Source organism: Trachemys scripta, chromosome 9 (genome assembly GCF_013100865.1).
Source record: "Trachemys scripta elegans isolate TJP31775 chromosome 9, CAS_Tse_1.0, whole genome shotgun sequence".
Classification (NCBI taxonomy): Eukaryota; Metazoa; Chordata; order Testudines; family Emydidae; genus Trachemys; species Trachemys scripta.
Window position 1 is genome coordinate 45,676,144 of NC_048306.1, and position 22,963 is coordinate 45,699,106.

Sequence of the window (22,963 nt, forward strand, 5' to 3'; positions counted from 1 at the left end):
ACCAACTATCCTCTCTCCTGCAGCTCCTCTTCCATGGGAAAGGAGGTACAACTGACAACAGAATGGGGAAGAGGCCTGTCTGCAGGTAGCCCCCACCTCAGTGCCCAGGTGGCCAAGTAACTGAAGCACTGCCTCCTACCCATTTTGAATAGCAACAAGTCAACACTTGAAAAATAGTTTATTTTTTTTTTTATAAAAAGTAAATACAAATCACAACTTTCTTTTCCCTTAAATCCCTCACAGCCCCCAGCTGTGCTCACCACCTGTGCGTCTCCTTAGTACTGGACGGGGGGGGGGGGGGGGGAGAAGAGAAGAAGAGCAACACAGGTAGGCACCTTTAGGCCTTTACTTCAGGTGGTATTTGCTCAGTGCAGAGTATTCTACCCCCTCCCTCAAGGGGTAAAACCAGTATAGGGATAAAGCCAGTCACCCAGTAGCACCAGCAACCCACCTCCTCCTGCCTGTGAGGCACCCTAGGAAGAGAACTTAGGTGCTTTGTTTGGAACAGACCATCTGCTGCCCTTAGCACATTCAGCTTCAAGCAGCCAAGGGCTGGTACCAAAGGCCTTCGATCTCCATACACACTACCCTTTAGAGAAAGCGTATGAACAGCTGACACCTTCCAGATCATACTTGGCCTCTGGCCCCAGAGATCTCTCCTCTGTCTCCATTCCAACCCCCAGGATCGATTAGGTGCCAATACTGGAAAGGAGGGCTGAGGCAGCAGTGGACATGGCAGCCATAACATTGAAATGGGGGTTTAGTGAACAGCAAATGGAGCCAGGTCCCTGCACTATGAAACAAAATGGGAGAAACCTCAAGCACAAATTCTAAGCTACACAAACTGAAAACATGTACCTAAAACATCTGCCCTCCTTGGGGAGACAATGAGACTTGGCTAGTTGAGACTCAAGTCACGCACTGCAAGTTTAAAACCAAAGCACTTAAAATAGCCGATGTGATCAACCAGACCCTGAATGCTGCTCCAAGAGGGTGAGTGGCTCAGGCCAATTCCTTCAGCTGTAAGAACATTCTGTGACAGTCAGGGTAATGGCTCCCAGACCCATGAACAGAGGGAAAGGCAGGATTAGGAAGGGGGGGCATTATCTCCATCTGTAGAGATAACTTGAAACACTGGGGGTTAGGAGGACTAATTTTCAGCAGAAGCTGCTGGTTCCCTGAGAACACAGTTTTATATGCATTGAGGCAACCAGCTTAGCAGAGCACAGTCCAGTGGGTAAGTTTTGCACTCTTCCCTCCAGCCACCCTTAAAACAGGATGGGGAGAGGCTTATGGGGAGCTCGCTGAGCCACACTGTAGACATGCTTTTGTTTGTGTAAGCAACGGATCGGGAGCCTCATCACCCCACTGCAGTCAGTGTTTCTGCATTGCTGGGGAATAGCTTTTCTTAAGGACTTTCCAACTTCCATCCAAGGCAGGTGGCCTCATCTGGCTGGGAGGGATCTAGCCATTTACTCCGAGCTCTCTTCAGCTTGCTTTTGTTTCTTCTTTTTCTTCTTCTTCTTTGTGCTGGTGTCACTGGCCTGCAGAGAAGATGGAGCTCAGGAAGGGTGGTTGGGAAGGAATCACTGCTGATTTGTGGCACACCTTTCAGCAAGGACTAATGAACTATTTGTATAAGGATTCATCTTAACTACCCCCCAGGAGCTCTCATTCATGAGGGAAGAGTGACATACCATTCTGCCCCCTCCCCCATCCAAGGCTCCCCAAAACAAAATCTGCCTGGCAGAATAATTACTGACATGCAATGCACTGAGACCAGGAGCATGTACACTGGCGAAGCAATTGGCACACCATCTTGCATGGTGCCCTATCTCCAACTATGCATGGTTCCAGAGGCGCCAGAAGAAGGCGTAATAATCTCTGCCAGACAATTGTGAGAAAGCTACCCCAGGGGCAAATTATTCCCAACACATTAAACAAGGGCAGTCTGAACATAACAGCCACTTCCACACCCGGCCCTACAGGTTAATCTGCTTATCCATGGCAGGCCAGCCCCCAGGGACAGACAATAGTTCCAACTGAGCTTAGCTATATTGAGGCGGCTTACAGTGGTGCAACTCTATACTGATGGGGGAAAGCAGCAACCTACATGGACAAACTGAATAGGTGTCTCGGGTTTTGTAAGTATCACAAGGAGGGGTGTACAAGTGATGCAATGCAGCCACACTCCTAGGCCTGCTGCTCTGCGACACCGTCCAGCTACCTACCACTTCCATTAGCTCCCCTTCGCTCTCGGCAGCTTCTTTGGCTTTCTTCTCTTTTTTCTTCTTTTTCTTTTCCTTCCTGCTCTGCTCCTCTGGTTGCAGAGTGGCTGGGGAGGACGGCGCCACTGCTGCCTCCTCATTTTCACTCTCTGTCTCCCACTTTCGCTGTTTAAGAGTAAAGCCAGATCAGATCAGCTCTCTCCCAGCTGAGCAGTAACAGGCGGCCTGCCTTGAGTACAGATGACAGACCCCACATAGTCCTGAGGCCACCCTCAATTTGCCTTCCCATCCTAACCCTCTGCACCCTCAGGAGCATGGTAAGAGCGAGCCTTATTCCTGGTAATGCTGTCAAGTTCGTCACGGCTTGTGTAATGAGGGAGACTATAGAGCCTCTGGAACCTATCTATGGTTTTCTGAAAGCTTTGCAAGAATCCCTGGCACACCCCTCCCTCATGTTCTTCCCATGACATCATTCCATCTACAGCTTAAGGCTCCACATTCTTCCAGTCTCTGCTGTGTCATCTGTACACAAAGCGACAGAGCCCAAAATCAGGCCTAAGGTTGGTCCCCAGAGATAACCTGCTTCCTTTGGTAACACACACATGCTGGTTGGGCTTTTTCAACTGAGCTGAACTGCACAGACCAGGATAGGGGCTGGTGCCCATGGCCTCTGGAATCCCACTGGCGCAGCTCTGCATTCACATTCTGGGTCATGGCCTTGAGCCATCTTTAGGGCTCTTGTTCCCAGAGCTTGTCCCTCAACAAATTCAAAGCCTGGCGACGTAACACTAACCACACAGAATATGGATTGCATGTGAAAGTCCACTCTGCTGGACAAATCAAAGGAGACTCCATGTTCACTCTGCCTTCCCCAAAGCAACAACATAAGTCACAGGATCAATCTGCCAAGGCAGAGATGTTCATCTGACAATACGCAGGTCTGAAATGGATGTCACATGAAAGTAGCCTAGGATACTTACTTTTGGTACCCTCTCGGCCACTGCTGCTGGGGCTTCTGCCTCTTTCTTTACAGCAACACTGGAAGGAGGAAAACACCAAGTCGAATGTGTGAGTACTGCCGATCAATCCTATACGTTCAGATTTATTATCCTCCCTCCTAGACGCTTGCTGCAAACCAAAACTACATCCCTCAGCCTCCTGCTGCTGCACAGTTGACACACTACAACTCCTTTTTCTGACCACTATGTTATATAACACTCGGTGATGTACAGAAAGCCTGCAGCCTGCATCAGTGCCTAACTGTGCTGGACAAACGCAGAGCCTTCCCTGTTTAATTTGGCAGACTGACTCCCTCTAGAGCCACAGATACCAAGCTAGAAAGGGATAACTGTCTGCTCACTTGGTTTGTCTGGAATAGAACCCCCTGCTGTTCCTCCAGGGCAGTGCTTCCTAGGGAGGGCAAACAACTGCATTGCAATTAACATTCTTTGAAAAGGTATTATATTGCCTGACAGTATTTTTAACATGCTACATTCAACCCCGGTGACCTTTTGTATCCCAAACTGACATTTTCCAGCAGAAGTCAGCAATATGCCCCAAGAAAAAGTGGTATTCTAAGATAGCACAGCAGAGACTGAATGCATGCAATTCACCCCTCTGCCCTGTCCCTCAAGCACTGTGCATTACCTGTAGTCCACATACTCCTTCTTCCAGGAATCCGGCGTGCTCTCGTTGGGCTTGCCATGCTTGCTTAACAGGCCCTGCTTGATCATCATCATCTTTTGACTCGCCTGATGTGACAATACAGAGAGAAAAAGGTCACATTCTAGCTTCAAAGCAGCTATCATTTCTAATTGGAGAAGTCACATGGCATATGACGAGACACTGTGGAAGAGAACCAAGTTCACGATAAACCTTTACCAGGCCAGAGACACACAAATGTCCTCAAGGAGCCTCTGATAGCTCATGGCAAATTATCATTGTTGCTTCAGAGTTTATTCCTTAGCTGATGTCATTCTTCTATTTGCAACACTGGTTAATTAAAGTAGTAGTATTCCAGAAAAGATTTTTACCATCCCAGTTTGCTTATAAGTGTCACTGCATGAGAAGGAACTGCAAGCAAATTCGAGTTAAGTCTTCTACTGTTACAGACCCAGCTATACATAAATGATAATCACATGTGCATCAGACAAGTGGGGAAGTGGACTTGTGCAAGAGACACAGAAGTGGTGTTTCTATTGCTCCTGGAGTCCCTTTCGACGGGCTTTAGTACTCTGCCACACACCCACGATACACTGTTTCTAATGCTATTTTGAATTTCAATGGCACCTTTCATTAGAGCACTTGGAGCATTCTTGCAGACACTACTTCAGCCTCTCAAGAGTGGGGCATGCAGCATCTTTCTAATTCCTCCACAAGCCATCAGTACTGGGTGATAGATTTAAGTCATCTTTGCACACAGTGCTTATGTCAGCTACTTTACATCATTTGGCTCTTCCTGGAAGGATTCGCAGCACAGACTAAAAGCAGTCTGATCCTGGCTTAGCCTAGTCAAGATCCAGTCTACACCACCAACTGGAACCAGACTTTTAACCAGATTAGGGACAGTTCAGCACTCAGACATGGTTATAGCAGTGTAGACATAGCCCAAAGAGCCCAACAGTCTCACAGCAGGAGCAAAGTTGATCAAGCCTTTTTTTGTCTAAACCCTCTGGAGCCAAGAAGACAAACTATAAAAGTTTGGAAATGGCGGTGAGAAACTGGAAGCCTTTATCTGGGACCTGCAGCTTTGTAAGAGGCTGCTTCGAACCCAATTTCTCAATAGCTGAATGCCATTTCCAACACCACACAGCCTCCCACCCCCTTAGCCTCACCTTGGGACCAAGACCCCATTTGCGGGGGTAAGTGTCTCTTTCCATGATCACCCTCTTGATCTTTGCCACTATACCATGGTCACAAGTAGAAATCACTGCGGTGGTCATCAAGGCAACAGCTGCATTAATGGAAAATGAAAAGAATGAACATTGAGGCACAAAAGAGCAATACTGGCCAGCTACTGGATTCAATCTCCTATGACTCAACGTTATGGTGGTGCAGAGATGGGCTACAAAGTTGGCATTCCCAAGATTGACAATTTTCATCAGCCCCCTACACAATTACCCAAGAAGTCCATCCAACTCAAACCCTGGACAGGCTTCCACTTGTAACTCACTCCCTGTCTGGTTTTATCATCGGGGAACTCTAGATCTAAAAGCATGAGCATCTACTGCCTGAGCTAAAAGACTTGGCTCTCGTAGCCAAGATTGTAGCAGGCTCATCAACCACTATGTGGCTCAGCTCCCACCAGAGCACTGGATGCGGGTTCACAAACTAGCCAGAAGAAGTGAATTGTTACACTACTCAGTGGTATCCTGTATTGGATACAGGGCACACACACACACACCACTCATTGCCAGATGTGCGCCCAGTCAGGATGGCACCTTAGTCCTTATTACCTAGGCAATTCTTTGCTGTAGGTATCTGGTAATAAAAAGGCATTATTACCTAGGCAATTCTTTGCTGTAGGTATCTGGTAATAAAAAGGCATTAATACAAAATAACATTCAGCAGCCATCCAAGATGCATCATTTCTTTATACTAGATTTGTTAGGAGAGAGGAGTTCACAGGCAGCAGTATGTGATCAGAGAGCATCACTCGTCTTGGTTGAGATGGAGCCCCCATGGAAAGGGACTCCAGCCCTGCTGGCTCTGTCCTGCTCCTGCGGGCAGCCCGCCAGACCCTCCAGCAGCCCCCAGTAGAACACTGAAAGACTGGAGGGTATTTGGAGGCTGCACGACACAGAGACCCTAGAACAGGAATCTAGGTGTTGCAGGGAGGGCAGTGCAGCAGCAGCACTCAGAGAATGGATAAACTTCATCATCATTTCACATACAGCGTGTGCCTGAAAGCCCAGGATATGGGAATAGAGTGAACGGAAGTCAAGCAAAAACCTTGCTATCTTCTGCAGGTTTTTTATTTTAATGGAAGGGTATAGCTAGGCTTGGAAGGATTAGACTTTTACTGCTAAGTGTCAATAAATGTCAATTCCACTGTATACAAATTGACCAAAAAGTATTTCCATTGATTTCTTTCTTTGCCTAAGACCTTAGAGTTTGATTTAAGGATATTTATTTTGTACATTTTGACATATGTTGACAATGTGTTTTAACAGTTGTAACGTTAACTTTTTGAATCTTAACGTTTGTCATTAAATAATTGTCTGCCCTCCCATAATTTCGCATAACTGAAAATTTAAACAGAAAAACCAATTAGAGCAGTAAAAATCTGTTACTGTAACAAATACCAGAGTTATAATTAAGCCATTATTTCTCAGCTGACATCATTGACCTCTAAGCAATGTTGTTCTCACACTTCTAAGGGTAGCAAGTCACAGTTCTCTCAGCGACAGCCTTCGATTATTTCCCACCAGGAAACATGGATGAAAGATTCTGGCCATGGTGAGTGCCATCCCGGCACCCATGTTTGTTACAAGCTTCTGAAGATGCTGTATTGATCTGTCTTTACTGCCAACTAACTAGCTTGGTGGCTGGAGGAAGAACATTGACCTCTTCTTACCCATGCAGATGGCCTCCCCTTTAGTGGTGATGACAACAATCTCCTGATTAATCTCAATGCCATCTTCATACCTCAGAACACCAGGAAGCATGATCTTGGCACCGTAGCAGATGGCATTAACCTGGAAGGGTGGAAGAGGAAGGCTGAAAAATCTGGTTGAGAATGTAAAGTTACATGATCTTAACCAATGCACAAGATTGGCTGAATAAATCTGTAGAGTCACTCTAAATACCAATTGGTGCTGCCCCAGTGATAAAATGATGTTTTTTCCATGTATGACTTAAGAGCATCTCCCCCCACACTCCAGAATTTGGCCATTGCTCCTCTTTTCAGACCTGCACATTGCCCTCCTTGAAAGAGATGCTGGTGATTGTTTATGAGGATCTGGATCACCACCACCAAAATTATTTGTTACTAGTTGACCAAGCTAGAGGTGAAGTTAGGGTGAAATGCATTAGTGTCACCCCACTGTCCCGCCACCTGACGACATTTTCCAAAGCCATGTAGGAACTCACTGCACTGTCCTTCATAACCAGCCGTTTGTGTGAAGTCAGCAGCTTCTCCAAGGGGAAGATAACCCTCCTCAGGTAACTCTCATCCTTGTTGTTGTCATACTGCCACTGGGCATCCAGTACATCGTGCATCGTCACCATGTGGTCCTGCAGAGAGAGATAACCACTATGTTAACCCTTGGCTCAGCCACCCAATCAAATCAGACCGAGAAAATGTGGCTAAAACAAACAGGAAAAGCAGTGATATATTCTGGGGTTCCTAAAAGGGGTTTAAGATAAAATTAGCAAGAGCCATGAACAATGCAGGTAAGTGCAATGCAAACTCCCCCCCACATAACTCTGCTAGCACCCCTCTGCTCTGACCTCTGCTGTTCCAGTCCTGGGAACCTCCTGACCACAAATTGCCAAGTTTGTATATAACGTTTACCATAAAAACTCATTTATGACCCGACCCACAAATGAACTTAGCTTCCCACACATGAAACATCAGCATGTGAAAGGCTGAGCTACCTAGCGCCCCAAATCGCACACTCTACGCTGTTTGCAGTGGCGATAAGCACCCTATCAGAAACCTCAGTACTCCGGATGCAGTACAACGGGCACTAAGTTCACAGGCTCTTAGGAAAAGAGAGCAGAGAACTTGTTCCACAAATGAAGTGTTTCTCCAAACTCCAAGACCATCTGTGCCCATGCTGGAAAGTCTACCTAGGCTTTTATACCACCCCCAGCACAGCAGTATCCAAGGACCTTACAAAGAGGTGCCCATTTTAATCTAAGTATGGTTCCTACATTAGATACCGTGAACAGCCCAAAGCCAGAGTGCAACAAGAAAGCAGCTGAGCTCTTTCAGTACGTGAACATTTTGTGGGCTGAGTAACAGAAGTGGCAGAAAGCAAAGCTTCCCATCATCTTGACATGACTTCCAGCCACTCACTGTCCCAAAGTTTAATTACCAGAACAGGGACAGCAGCCCTGAACTGAACTCAACACTCTGGGTAAAGATAACTTACAGCAAGGGTCTTTCACAAGAAAAGCCAGCCATACCCTCCTACCTTCTCTCCCATGATTCCCGAGCGCACTCGCCGGAGCTCTTGCATCTGGCCTCCAACCCCCAGCAGCAGGCCCAGGTGGACACACAGTGTACGGATGTAAGTGCCAGCTTCACAACTCACCCAGAAGATACCTGGAATGCAATACAGGGAGGGGAGAGAAGAGTTTTGAGCTATCCAGAGGTACCATAATTTAACACATTTGCCTATAGGGATTAAAGTGAGCCCTGTGATTGGCTCCATGTTCAGTGTCTCCAATGAGCCATCAGTATTGGGTGATAGATGTAAGTCATCTTTGCACAGCGTGCTAATGTCATCTACTTTGCATCATTTGGCTCTTCGTGGAACAAGAGTTCAGCAACTTTTATCATGGGGAAAATATGCAAGACAACTTTAGCTCTTGCAGAGGGTGGTGACTGGCAGTCTAAGGGCATCTCTCTGGACCGTGAAGAAGCTCATCCCACATAGAAGTAGGCGCACTGGTGGGATACTGTCAGTCATCAGAGATCACCATAATGAGGCATTCATCACATTTCTCCAGGAACATCAACAGAGGGCACTTTTCCTTTCCTTAGATGGCTGTAGTGTAGTGCATCCCTTTTGGAGTTCAGTCTGGAACACAGACCTCTCTTTTAAACCAGTTTCAATTAACAAGTTAAAGCCTGGATTTTAAAATGGGACCATCCAGTGTCTGCTCATCACTGCACCTGGGAGAGGAACAGCAAGTCCCCTCTAGTGGTGTGTTCACTAGAGCCTCACGGGGAGAGTCCACAAAGCACTTTCATGCTTTGAAGTGCTACCAGAGAACCTAGGTATTGTTTTACCTAATCTCCTCTCAGGGTCGTATTCTACCAGTTTGCTCTCGTAGATGGTTCGGACCCTCAGTTGCCTCTTGACAGCTGCAATGAGGGGAGGTCGCTGAAACAGGGCACCGGTCAGAGTTTCTATTGCCTAGGGGGAGAAGCAGAAGAACTGTCAGACTTCACCCTTACACAACCCACACCATCCCATCAGCACATCTAGACACAAGAGCATGCTGCTATTTAGGCAATAAAAATCATTTCCCTATTGTATATCATATGTTGTATCTGATCATACTCCATTAAAGCAAGCCCATCTGAGCCACTTAAGCACGCCCCTAGATAGGAATTACTCCCCCAGCTACCAATGGGGCTACTTTGTGAGGCAGCAGCATGTGATCAGACAGCATCACTCGTCTTAGCTGAGAGAGCCCCCATGAAGAGGGGCTCCCGCCCTGCTGGCTCTGCCCCTCTCCTGTACAGAGTTGGCCAGACACACGAGTGGCTTGCAGCAGAACTATGAAAGGCTGGCGGGTGTTTGGAGACTACACAGCACGGGGACCCTACAGTAGGAATCTGCATGCTGCAGGGAGGGCATTGCAGCAGCGCTCTGAGAACGGATTCATCATCACTTCACATACACCACATGCCTGCTAGGAAGAGACTTAAGGTGTTTTTCTTAAAAATGCACAATCACAGCATTTGTGAAACAGCAAGGACATTTCAACATCTGAAGGACTGAGGTCCATATACTCAAGGGAGAATTGCAATTGTTATGGACAATCCTCCTAAAACACAGACAGCAAATATACAGTGAACCAATACAAATTAAAACAACAACGAGTCTGGTGGCACCTTAAAGACTAACAGATTTATTTGGGCATAAGCTTTCGTGAGTAAAAACCGAAGAAGTGAGGTTTTTACTCACGAAAGCTTATGCCCAAATAAATCTGTTAGTCTTTAAGGTGCCACCAGACTCCTTGTTGTTTTTGTAGATACAGACTAACACGGCTACCCCCTGATACTTGACACCATGCAAGGCACTAAATTTAGCCGTATGGAGTGGAAATCCATCAACCTCAACAAAAAACTTGCACAGATACAGACAGACATCATCTTCCTCTCCAAATGCAAACAGATGGACATCATACCAAAAGGACTGAAGGTAAAAAATCCATTGCAATCAACATACTACACTGAGTATGGTGAGAGACTGTGCCACACACTCTCAAAGAAACTGAGGAACCACCTGATCAGCATCCTGTACAGCAGACAGGAGAAGATCAAGAATGAGCTCTCAGAACTGGAGACTCTCATACAATACCAGCCTTCTACACAAACTTCAACGTGGCTGGACTTTACAAAAATGAGACAAGCCATTTACAATGCACATTTCACTTCTCTACAGAGGAAAAAGGACTGTAAGCTATCTAAACTAATACCTGCCACTGGGGGCTATAACAATGGTACCCTCAACTCATCTAACAACATTGTCAATCTTTCCAACCACACACTTAGCCCAGCAGAAGAGTCTGTCCTATCTCGGGGACTCTCTTTCTGTCCCACCATCCCCACGAACATGATACAGTTCTGCGGTGATTTGGAAGCCTACTTTCGTCGTCTCCGACTCAAGGAATATTTTCAACGCACCACTGAACAGTGCACTGACCCACAGGAACCTTCCTACCAACACTACAAGAAGAAGAACTCTGCGTGGACTCCTCCTGATGGTCGAAATGACAGACTGGACCTCTACATAGAGTGTTTCCGCAGACGTGCACAGGCTGAAATTGTGGACAAACAACATCACTTGTCCCATAACCTCAGCCGTACAGAACGCAATGCCATCCACAGCCTCAGAAACAACTCTGACATTATCATCAAAGGGGCTGACAAAGGAGGTGCTGTAGTCATAATGAACAGGTCAGATTATGAACAGGAGGCTGCCAGGCAACTCTCCAAGACCACATTCTACAGGCCACTATCCTCTGATCCTACTGAGGAATACCAAAAGAAACTACACCATCTGCTCAAGAAACTCCCAGCTACAGTACGGGAACAAATCTACATGGACACACCCCCAGAACCCCGACCAGGGGTATTCTATCTGCTACCCAAGATCCATAAACCCGGAAACCCTGGACGCCCCATCATCTCAGGCATTGGTACTCTGACAGCAGGATTATCTGGCTATTTGGACACTCTCCTCAGACCCTATGCTACCAGCACTCCCAGCTATCTTCGAGACACCACCGACTTCCTGAGGAAACTACAGTGCATTGACGTTCTTCCTGAAAACACCATCCTGGCCACCATGGATGTAGAAGCACTTTATACCAATATTCCACATGAGGATGGACTACAAGCTGTCAGGAACAGTATCCCTGATGAGGCCACAGCAAGCCTGGTGGCTGAGCTTTGTGACTTTGTCCTCACCCACAACCACTTCAGATTTGGGGACAACTTATACCTTCAAGTCAGTGGCACTGCTATGGGTACCCGCATGGCCCCACAGTATGCCAACATTTTTATGGCTGACTTAGAACAACGCTTCCTCAGCTCTCGTCCCCTAGTGCCCCTCCTCTACTTGCGCTACATTGATGACATCTTCATCATATGGACCCACGGAAAGGAGGCCCTTGAAGAATTCCACCTGGACTTCAACAATTTCCACCCCACCATCAACCTCAGCCTGGACCAGTCCACACAAGAGATCCACTTCCTGGACACTACAGTACAAATAAGTGATGGTCACATAAACACCACCCTATACCGGAAACCTACTGACCGCTATACGTACCTACATGCCTCCAGCTTCCATCCAAGACACATCACACGATCCATTGTCTACAGCCAAGCCCTAAGATACAACCGAATTTGCTCCAACCCCTCAGACAGAGACAAACACCTACAAGATCTTTATCAAGCATTCGTAAAACTACAATACCCACCTGGGGAAGTGAGGAAACAGATTGACAGAGCAAGACGGGTACCCAGAAATCACCTACTACAGGACAGGCCCAACAAGGACAATAACAGAACACCACTGGCCATCACATACAGCCCCCAGCTAAAACCTCTCCAGCGCATTATCCACGATCTACAACCTATCCTGGAAAATGATCCCTCACTCTCACAGACCTTGGGAGGCAGGCCAGTCCTCGCTTACAGACAACCCCCCAACCTGAAGCAAATACTCACCAGCAACTACACACCACACCACAGAAACACCAACCCAGGAACCTATCCCTGTAGCAAACCTCGTTGCCTACTCTGTCCCCATATCTACTCTGGCAACAGCATCAGAGGACCCAACCACATCAGCCACACCATCAGGGGCTCATTCACCTGCACATCCACTAATGTCATATATGCCATCATGTGCCAGCAATGCCCCTCTGCCATGTACATTGGCCAAACCGGACAGTCCCTCCGCAAAAGAATAAATGGACACAAATCGGACATCAGGAATGGTAACATACATAAGCCAGTAAGTGAACACTTCAATCTCCCTGGTCATTCTATTACAGATTTAAAAGTCACTATCATTGAACAAAAAAACTTCAGAAACAGACTTCAAAGAGAAACAGCAGAACTAAAATTCATTTGCAAATTCAACACCATTAATCTGGGCTTGAATAGGGACTGGGAGTGGCTGGCTCACTACAGAAGCAGCTTTTCCTCTCCTGGAATTGACACCTCCTCATCTATTATTGGGAGTGGACTACATCCACCCTGATTTTTGAATTGGCCCTGTCAACACTGGTTCTCCACTTGTGAAGTAACTCCCTGCTCTCCATGTGTCAGTATATAATGCCTGCATCTGTAACTTTCACTCTATGCATCCGAAGAAGTGAGGTTTTTACTCACGAAAGCTTATGCCCAAATAAATCTGTTAGTCTTTAAGGTGCCACCAGACTCCTTGTTGTTTTTGTAGATACAGACTAACACGGCTACCCCCTGATACTTGAATACAAATTAAGCATCTGATTAAGTAACATGATGTCATGCTGCACAATTTTGATTTTATTAGGGACTGTTTACTCTATTTCCTCTACTGCAACAAAATGCTCTCAATGGCTCTTTAAGGAATGCTCCTACCCACATCTCCAAGGTACACTGATGAGACAATATAGCAGGAAGCCAACGTGGGCTCAGGCATGCAGAGACTTACCCTGGAAAGCTGAATCTCATTTTCAATAGCATTGTGCAGCCGAATTATTCCCACATACTCTTTGCCTGAAAGAATGACAGAAGAGTAGTAAGGAGTGGCCACTTGCATTTTATTGTTCACCACCATGTCGGTGTTATTACAATTAAAACATCTGTAGAGGCCAGTCTTCAGCCAAAGACTTTTAGAAAAGGCTCAAGCACAAACATCTCTAACCCCTTGAATTTATCAACAAAGAAACCCAAGCTGCAGGTTTATTTATGGAGCAAGACTTATTGTGTAGGGCAGCACAGCATAAGTCTGAATAAAAGCAATGGTAACTTCTTGTGTGTAAATTAAAATTTGCTGTTCCGAGACCTGATCAGCTTAAAAAAAAAAAAAAAAAAAATGGTGACAGCAGAAAGCTCAGGAAAACAGTAATTTGCTTATAGGCACTAGTCCAAGTCAGGATACCAGGCCTCCAGTTCATCCCAACTTTGTATTCTGCCATAATGGACAGCAAACCTTAGTTAGAAATAGGCAGCCTTTAGAGGACTGGAACTGGAATCCTCTGCTTATCATTAAAATGCAGTCAGTCGGTCTTTCATCTGACCACTTAAAAGAACTAGAGAGTAAACTACCCCAATTCAGTAAAATGACATGCCTGCACTCTGCTGAGACTTGACCAGCCGTGTTGCTCGTTCGATGCACACAATCAGACACCCTGTCACTTTGGGGTCAAGCGTCCCACTGTGCCCTGTCTTTTCAACCCGGAGGATGCGCCGGATCCAGGCAACCACCTCATGGGAAGAAGGGTTGGATGGCTTGTCGAGGTTAATGAAGCCTGTCCTGGAACACAGCACACAGATTATTAGAACCTCCAATGCCATTTGATAGCCTCGTATTTTACCAAGGGCATCTGGCTTCTAAAGAGAGAGATGTTTTGCAGCCAAGAAAAACTACATCCAAAGGCGCTCCTCCCAACATGGAACATTTTCAGAAGTGCTGAGCAACCGACAGCAGCTCCTTTGACCTCAATGAGAGCTAGGTGCTCTACATTTAAAATAGGACTTTTATTAAACAGCCTAACTCTAAACTCCTGTTCTTGAAAATTTTGGCCTTACTGCCACCTTGGCCTGACTGCATCATATATACTACAAGAGAAAACTCCCGCAGCCTGGCAAAACATCTCCACTAAAGTCTTCACACTGGATATACATTTACTGGTGTGTCTATAGCAATACCCACTATACAGTATCAGGAAGTAAACCATAGCTTTCAGACACCATAACGTTACTCTACTTTTCATTTCTAAATCTACCCCCAAAAGAATCTGTAACTAGAACAAATTGAAATGTATGAGACTGGTAACCAAAAATTTAAAGAGGAATTTTGTATAGCCAACAACAGTGAAGAAAAAGTAACTGTTTCCAGACCTACTTAAGCTGGGAGGGTCACCAAACCCTTTGAGGGTGTAAATCGTGACAGAAGTTACAGTTTTCTCCCCAACAAACATACCTAACATACTCAGCGATGTCTCTCTTCAGGGGATTGCAGCCAGAGGGAAGGGGTGTGTAGTGTGTTGTCCTCACATTTAGCTTGTCAAAGTTCTACAAAATCCAAACAAAATGTACCGTAAACAAAATACTCTAAGCCTTTAGAAACAAATCCCATTTTACCTAGAATGGGGATCTCCATGGGGATCAAAAAAAAAAAAAAAAGTTCTATGTAGAGAACTAGAGTCTCTGTGGAGACTTAGGCAAACATCATCCCTGCGCAGAAAGAAGGAATGGGTGTAAATCCTGTGGAGATGATTATAAGGCAAGTCAAGGTCATATGCAGTTTGATAGATCAGGCACACAATGAGTGAAAGCGCTTTTCAACATTTGGGTCGTGGAGCCTGGTGTAAGATTGGTTGCCCTCTGCCTTAGGTTCCCATGTAGGCTATTGTCTTTGCAGGCAGGCTAAGGCACATGTGTGAAACAAGGAGTAATGTTTTTATATCTGTACACATACAGACTCAATCCTATACTCCTCTTTACCTTCAGTAGCAAGGGCCACTGAGATGTGTCCAGCTGAGCCACTCGGGATTCAGGTTTGATGAAGAATTCCTCTGTGTGCTGTATGTCCTGGGGAGAAATATCACAGATCAGAGAAGTGGAGTTGACACGCAAAGTGTCTTCTCTTTTTTACAACTGAAAGTCTTTTGTATTCTGTTGCCAACATTCACAAATTATTGCTAACACATTTTACACAATAACAGCTACACCAAAGCAACATATCCACAGCACGACCAATTGGCTGCAAAACCATCATTGTCCAGAGAGATTATGGCTATAACACCAAGTAAAATTGAAGAAAATTTTGAAAATTGCTGGAACTGAAGTAATGAAACACGACACGAAGCAGCTCCTCAGAGCTCCATGGCAAGTCAAAGTACTAAAGGATGGTTACATGTTTGAATGCAGAATAATGATCCCAGTCTGCTCCCTTCACTCACTAAAACACTAGCGAAGTTTCAGTTCCGTACCCCTGGATTGTGGGATTATCATAAACAGAGAAAAAAAGCTATTCTCCAAAAGACCATAGGAGGCAGAATCTCTCTGATGCATTAGAGCAAACACTTGACTTAGGCTATGTCTACACTAGCACTTTTGTTGGTCAGAGGTGTAAAAGAAACCACATCCCAACTGGCATAAATTTCACCAACGAAAATGCAGGTGTGGATAGAGCTATGTTGGCAGGAGCACCTTTCCGGGCAACATAGCTATTGCAGCTCGCTGGGGGTGGTTAAATTATGTTGTTGGGAGAGCTCACTCCCATCAGCATAGAGTGGCTACACAGGAGACCTTACAGTGGAACAACTGCAGCGGTCTGTAGTGTAGACATAGAATTCTTCTCTTTTCAAATTGTGATGTGTTAAGATGTGATTAGCCAGTGTCTTTTTATTGGAGAAGTTGCTTAACTAAGGCTATTTTGCTTTAGACTTCAGGTGACTGAGTGAATGGGTGAAAAAAGACTAAATCCAAATCCAATAATGGATTATTTCTATTTAAAAATGAATAAAGGCCAATTTAGGACAGCTTCTCTTTTGAATGACACATTCTAAGCACAAGCATCCCCCCCCCCCCCCCCAACCCAGGATAATTAAACTGATAAGAACAGATTTTAAAATTTAATTAAAGCGAATGTTAAAATCATATAATACACAGGTTAAGACTATTTGTACATCTGGGCATAATGCTTAGATTATCCACAAATACAAAGTGTGTTTTTAAAGTCATAAGATACATATAGTGCATAATCAGCAGTAACCCAAATTTAGGTGAATGAATTTAAGAATAAAGTTAAGATATTTAGCATCCAAGTATTCGGGTACATCAGTCATGAAAAAAAATGTATACAGAGAGTTGGTGGCAGAAACCAAAATACTAAACCTGTAGTCAGCTGTAGCACTGGATCCTAAACAGCCATTTTAGTCTCAAGACATTTACTTTTATTGGGGGGGGGGGAGGTAGTTTTATCCAAGACACCAACACTCAATTCTCTGGGATCAAAGCTGATAAAGAATTTAAAAATCTGCTACAGTTTTTTGCCTCCAGTCAGGGCAGTTCTATTTGTCTATGCATACTCGGAGCAAGGAGAGGTGCTGATTCTGGACAAAGACTCCAATCCCCTTTCATTCTAAGTCCCTGATTTCCCATGGGCAGCATTCACCAAAACCAAGGCAGGAAACAACACTGCTTGCCTTCTATCCTGCTGCTTCTCTCCCCTCCAACTAAAGACCTAAAATTGCAGGTGAGTAAACATTGTTAAGCCATTACTCACACAGTTAGAGATTCCAGAAGTGGGCCATTGAGTCCTTTTCTAGAGATACTGAAAACAGGTGAAGCAGGTTCCAAGATCTTCCCTAAACAAGAGTTTTGCCCAACTTGAAATCAAGTCAAGGCACCAAGCTAGCCTGGAGGCAAACTCAGTCATACAAGAGGGAGGGAAAAAAAAAAAAAAAACCCACTCACAGCAACATCTGCATCTGGTAGAGATTTCTTATCCTTTTTCTTCTTCTGCTTCTTAGCTATAAAACCTATATTTGAAACAGGGAAGTACATTAAATATTTTTTTCCTACCAGAACTCATCCAAATCCAAACTGGTAGCACTACAGAATTTTATACTAGGACAACCTCCTGTGGCAAAAGCATATAAAACAGCAAAATTAACAAACAAGCAACATTTATCTATCTCTTAGTTCAATATAAGGTTCAGAAGCAACTTAATTATTATTTGTTCAGCTCTTTGACGCACTCAATAGCACTCAGAGGCAACATATGATATTTAAGAGCAACTATTTCCACACTGCAATTTTCTTCCTTCTCCGTTGTCTTTTCTCTTTCCTACTTTTTACCCGTCTGCATTTTCTTCTCCGAAGCAACCCCCAATTCCAGGAGCTCCTCCCCTCTCCTGACAAAAACTGACAATGAAATAACCATTGACGACATAAAAATATCTTCATTAGGCTTCAGAGTCAATGTTGAAGCGAGATTAATGAGGTAGGAGCGGGAGGAAGCTTACACCGCCCAGTCTCAGAGCCACGTGCCAGGATGCCCGCAGTCAGCCACACGCCATACTGACAGGTTTCCAGCAGAGCTCAGGTGACTATAACTTTTGCAAACGAAAGACAAGAGGCTGCGGAGCTGGCACACGCCGGGGCGCGCGCACACCGCTGGGCCTGGGCACGGGGAAACGGGCTTTTGTCACTACGGCACTAAGTATTTGGCCCGGAGATAATTCCAGGGGCTCCCGAGTTTCTCAAGGCCGCCCAAGCCACGTGTACGCGGAGCGGCCCCAGGGCTCGGATCGCGGCCCAGGCGGCGGAGCAGGGCCACACCCGGAGCAGCCAGAGAGACCGAAACCAGCCCCAGGCCACGTGTTCGGGCCAGACAGAACCACCCCCTAGCCGCGACAGGATCCCTACCTTCCCCGTCCGCCATCTTCGCTCCGCGCACTCCGAGAGCCGCGTGCTGCCGCCACCCGCCACCGCGCAGAAAGAGAGACTGGAGCGCCGCCCCCGTCCCGAGCTGCACCGCGCGCAAACCCCGTCCCTATCACGTGCTCAAAGACCCGGCCGGCGTGGGGGGGTAGAGGAAGCGCTGCTTCCCCGCCACGTGACGAGGCGGCGTGCGGCCCGCTTCCCGTCACGTGACGAGCTGGCAGTCCAACTGGGGGCGTCACCCTGCTCTCACCATGGGGCCCAGCCGCCCGCCCACCCCCCGGTTGTTCCAATAAGGCCTCCGACCCTCATGGCTAGCTCCTGCGGGGCGCTGGGCACCCCCTGCCACTCAAGGGCCATTACCGCCACGGCACCCCCACCGCGATACTGAACGTACCTCCCCGGAGCAGCCGCACGCCACGGGGATGGCCGTAACTCGAGCATAGGGGGCGCAGTGACCCTGCCAGCTGGGGCTAAAGTGAGGTCCAAACGCTATCGCCAGACCTCCTCCTAAGGCAAGCAACGATTATTTGACTCTTTGGCATACAGGAAGCAGTCACGCCTTTAAAAAAAGTTACTGCTGCAGGAAAGCCGTGCCAGAGTCCGTATTTACACTGAACATACTCATTCCACTTTCTTAAGGGAAAGGAGTACCACAGCTATAGAAACGCCTAATGCTTTGGCTCCTGTCAGCCCCCGTAGACATCACTGTTATTGCCAATCCAGAGGGCTATTGTAAACATGATGCGGCAGGTAGGAGTGTACTATGGGGGAAGGAGTTTCCCTTTTTTAAAAGGTCATAATGCAGATTAAAAGAGTAGAAAGAAAAGGGTATGAGTATGTTACAGAATCACACACCCTGGGAAAATATGCAATAATCACTCTCTTAACCAAGGACAGTTTTCTATGGTTAGAATAGCCCTTCTCTCTATCCAACATTTTCAGCCCTCCTATGATAGCCCTTAGGCCTAAGCTTGTGTTGAAGCAGTCTGTTCCCACCCATCACCAGTTCAGTATATGGTTATGAGTCTTCCCCACAGGAGGGACACCTGCAGTTTTGTTTTTACACAGTTTTATTTTAAAGATGTAACATACAATAGTAGCTCCTTTTAACATTTCCCCCCCATATCCTGCCCTCTGGCACTGCACCTAGACTCAGGCCTTGCAGCACACACAAGCTTAGACAGCTGAAGACTACTTCAGGATAATAAAGACAGGAAACTCCATTCTGAGTTCCAGTACATAGATGCTTCATTAGTCATACCTCAGTGAATGCACTGATTTCAAAACATGTCAGTAAAAATTACATTTCAAAACATTTAAGAAATAATGTAAAGTTCACTTTTATATGTATAAATCAGTTTGCAGTTGCACATAAAGCAACAATGACACAAAATACCCATCAATTTCCAATGCTTTGCAGGGATGTTTTGTCTCCACTTACAACAAAGGCTTGAAGTATTTTTTTAAGCAACTTCCAAAACAGCCTCACTTTTATTCACACAGAAGACCATGTGAGGTAGAAACACTACATAGCTTGAGGTCCACAAGGTGCCATTTGTGTCAAAGGTAATCCAGCTTGCAAAAAGAAAAAGGAAAAAAAAATTATTTCTTTAGGATGCCTAAATATGATTAAAAGGAACCCACCCCAGAAAGGCGCAACTAAAGTTCATCCTCTGCAGGAAAACATTCTTTCCAGAAGATGGCCAGCAACATGCTCTTCTCAGGGCAGTGTTATCATTATTCAGCACATAAGAAATGCCATACAAACATTAAATTTACACCAGAGATTTGTAAAATGAGATTGGAAATGGAAATTCAAGTAGGAAAGGAGGTTTAGTTCATTAGACCACAGAAAGGGTCTAGTATCCAATTTTTAATTCTCTTCATCATTAAAATAGAAAAGTTAATGTTAAAAAGTGTTAAAAACTAATCAAAGTTCACATGCTTTTTAGATACACATCAAGGCTCAATTTTGCCCTCCACTATGAATGCACAACTCCTATACACCTTAGAAGGAGCTGCAAAAACATATCTGAGGGCCAAAGTTACAGGTAAATGTTCCTACACCAATACAATCCTTTTAAACTGCTGTAACAGGTCTGATACATAAAGTAATATAGTCTCTGTAGCAAATGCCAAAATTAAACACATTACATCCATCTTTACCTACTTGTTGAATGAAACCAACAAGGCAGTGAGGCTAAAGAGCCAGAAGCAGTGACTCCCCATATTGCCTAGGTTGTAGCTAGTGATATCTGTATTGAGTAGTAAACAGTTTTAAAAGTCTACAATATTTATTGAATTACATCTTAAAAAACTACAAGCTTCAGGATACATTGGTGTCTTGACAGTTCTATCTACAGCATTTATTAACAGAGCAAGAGCTAGGACCAAGAGCCAGGTAGTTAGAAAGTACAATTCTTAGGCAACAGATGCCAACATTGAAACAGAATCTGGAGCAGAAGGTACAGAATAAAACTTTCTTTCCATTTAAAAACTAAATTGGAAGCTAGTTATGAGTTTAGTTACTTTTTTTAAAACTTAGCACTTTAAACAGAAACTGGTATTTTTACCAGCTTGCTCACGTGTGAATTACACTGATACAGAAAAAATGCACTAGTCATTACATCTCCAAATGTGAGAATTTTAAAGTAAAAGACTGAATCCTGGCATTTGTGGACTGTTTGGAAAATGACCATGTGCAGTCTCTTCATAAAAAATGGCAAGAATCCCACCTCTTACTACTTCAAACTGTAGTAGCATACATACAGTTTCTAATGGATCAGGTCATCTCCTGCAGTAGCAGGTGTCTTGAATCTGTGAGTGAGAGGAGAATGGCGAAGAGGCCGCACTGGGGCTGAAAAAGGAAAGATCTCTATAACTAGTGGTAGTAAATAGGAAGTGTTGGCATGTCCAAGTTCCTTGTCCCCAATGGGAAAATAGTCTCTAGCTCACATAGTCCTTTCCTACATGTGGATGGTAGCAGAGAGATGAACCAAGGCTGTGTAACGGTGATGGGCCAAAATAGAAAAACCCTCTATATGGCTACTGTGGGAAACAGAATCCCATGGTGGTTGAAACAAGTCATGCTGGTGGTGATGTAGGTTAGGGATTAGACTCCTGTGGCTGGCAGCAGAGGGGAAGGCCATTCCCCGTGGTAGCAGATGGGGCTCATCTCTCCTGTGGATGGTTGCAGTAGGTGTATGAGGTTAATTTCTCTTGTAATGCTTGGTGAGGGTTTCAGGCTATATGAGGGAGATAGCAACAGATCAGTGAAGGTGCAGTTAGTCTCTGTGGAGATGGCAGATGGTGCAGAGATGCCATAGAGATGACAGCTGAAGGTGGGCAAGGCCTATCTCCCTGGTGATGCTGGTTGGGGGGGAGGGGGACTCAGAGTCCCACTGAGGCAACAGCAGGTGGGTGGGGCAGGCCTCTCTTTCTGGTGGGAGACTGACTCCCCTATGGAAGTGGCAGCAGGCAACTGAAGCCAGTCTGAGTGGGGGAACTAGGCCCCCTGCCCAGAGGGGCTGATCATCTCTTGAAGCACCAGGTGGAGCAGGTGGTTCTGCTCGGGGTTAAGCAGTGGCCAGATCTCAACCTGCAGCACTTTGAGTGCCTCCAGGTCCTTCTCCTGACAGGCCATGACAGTGGACTGCAGCAGGAGGAAGAGGCCCAGGGGCAGGTACCCTGCCTGGGGGAGTTGCCCAGCTCCCGCCCCACTCTCGAAGGCCTCCCAGCAGTATTTCTCCAGGGTCTGGGCATGCTCGGGCAGCAGCTTGGGTAGCGGCGGCTGGAGCAGCAGAAGCAGTAGCACCCGGGACACCTCGCAACGCACTAACACCTCTAGGAAGGCGCCACTGGGTGGGCTGGGCCCGGCCTGGGCCAGCAGCTGCGCCTGGGTGAGCACAGCCAGGGCCCCGTCGTAGTCGCGGGTGAGCAGCAGACAGGAGGCCAGCTCGCCCAGGCAGCGCAGCGCCTCCAGGGGCAGCTCAGCGGCCGCCAGCAGCTCGGCAGCACGCTGGAAGTGCGGGGCGGCCTGGCCGGGCTGCTCCATGTCCCGCAACGCCGATCCCAGCTCCAGGCAGAGCCCTGCCGCCAGCGCCGGCTGCCCCAGTTCCAGGTGCAGGCGGGCGGCGAAGGCGAAGCAGCTATGCGAGGCCTGCAGATGCTCAGCGAAGCCGCCGCTTAGGCTCAGCCGCTGCTGCAGATCCCGCTCCTGGCGCAGGAAGAGGCGCGCGGCCTCGGTCAGGGCTTGCGCCTCGCCGGGCCCGTGGAAGAGACTCTGGGCGCAGCGGGCCACGGCCAGCTGGCACCAGGCGGCGTAGGGAAGGCTCTCCTGGGCCCGCAGCTCCCGGGCTAGCACCCCGAACTGCTCCGCCGCCTCCGACACGTTCGGCTTCCGCAGGAACCGCTTCCGCAGCTTGGCCGACACCAGCCGGTACCGCGCCAGGAAGTCCCCGTCCCAGCCGGCCGCCCCCAGCACCCCAGGGCCTGCCGGGCCCGAGCCGCCCGCAGCCGCCATCCACGCAGCGACTTCCACCCGGAAGTGAAACCGTCGCGTGCCAGCCAATGGGCAGCCGCCTTAGCGGAAGAGGCTGCGCACGACCCCTTCAGGGAAGAAGGGGCTAGCGAGAATACGCCCCACCCCCTAGAGCAG

General features: G+C 46.7%; 2 protein-coding genes and 6 non-coding genes across 10 annotated transcripts; all 8 read right to left on the minus strand.

The window, feature by feature from the left end:
- Positions 1 to 161: 161 nt before the first annotated feature.
- On the minus strand, positions 162 to 18,440 carry DKC1 (dyskerin pseudouridine synthase 1). Of its 3 annotated transcripts, XM_034782193.1 has the most exons (15): positions 18,289 to 18,440; positions 17,335 to 17,399; positions 15,358 to 15,444; positions 14,834 to 14,925; positions 13,980 to 14,164; positions 13,340 to 13,404; positions 9,190 to 9,316; positions 8,369 to 8,499; positions 7,320 to 7,463; positions 6,805 to 6,925; positions 5,063 to 5,181; positions 3,876 to 3,979; positions 3,209 to 3,266; positions 2,232 to 2,393; positions 162 to 1,544 (listed from the first exon to the last, which is right to left on the minus strand). In XM_034782193.1, exons 1-15 carry the CDS (start codon positions 18,302 to 18,304, stop codon positions 1,473 to 1,475), a joined length of 1,548 nt encoding a protein of 515 aa, XP_034638084.1. In that variant the 5' UTR covers positions 18,305 to 18,440; the 3' UTR covers positions 162 to 1,472. The 3 variants fall into 3 exon arrangements, with proteins under 3 accessions (XP_034638084.1, XP_034638082.1, XP_034638085.1); XM_034782191.1 differs by lacking the exon at positions 162 to 1,544 and having other exon boundaries at positions 1,600 to 2,393; XM_034782194.1 differs by lacking the exons at positions 162 to 1,544; positions 2,232 to 2,393; positions 3,209 to 3,266 and having other exon boundaries at positions 3,872 to 3,979.
- LOC117883469 lies at positions 3,451 to 3,586 on the minus strand. Its single transcript, XR_004647286.1, has one exon. It is a non-coding gene; the product is annotated as a small nucleolar RNA SNORA56 (small nucleolar RNA).
- On the minus strand, positions 4,606 to 4,681 carry LOC117883461. The gene has a single exon (XR_004647278.1). It is a non-coding gene; the product is annotated as a small nucleolar RNA SNORD83 (small nucleolar RNA).
- Positions 5,866 to 6,117, minus strand: LOC117883472. The gene has a single exon (XR_004647289.1). It is a non-coding gene; the product is annotated as a small nucleolar RNA SNORD17 (small nucleolar RNA).
- LOC117883468 lies at positions 8,177 to 8,313 on the minus strand. Its single transcript, XR_004647285.1, has one exon. It is a non-coding gene; the product is annotated as a small nucleolar RNA SNORA36 family (small nucleolar RNA).
- Positions 8,626 to 8,701, minus strand: LOC117883462. Its single transcript, XR_004647279.1, has one exon. It is a non-coding gene; the product is annotated as a small nucleolar RNA SNORD83 (small nucleolar RNA).
- On the minus strand, positions 9,561 to 9,802 carry LOC117883473. Its single transcript, XR_004647290.1, has one exon. It is a non-coding gene; the product is annotated as a small nucleolar RNA SNORD17 (small nucleolar RNA).
- Positions 18,441 to 19,358: 918 nt separating the features above from the next.
- LOC117883038 (40-kDa huntingtin-associated protein-like) lies at positions 19,359 to 22,959 on the minus strand. The gene has a single exon (XM_034781972.1). It carries the CDS (start codon positions 22,826 to 22,828, stop codon positions 21,812 to 21,814), a length of 1,017 nt encoding a protein of 338 aa, XP_034637863.1. The 5' UTR covers positions 22,829 to 22,959; the 3' UTR covers positions 19,359 to 21,811.
- Positions 22,960 to 22,963: the final 4 nt, after the last annotated feature.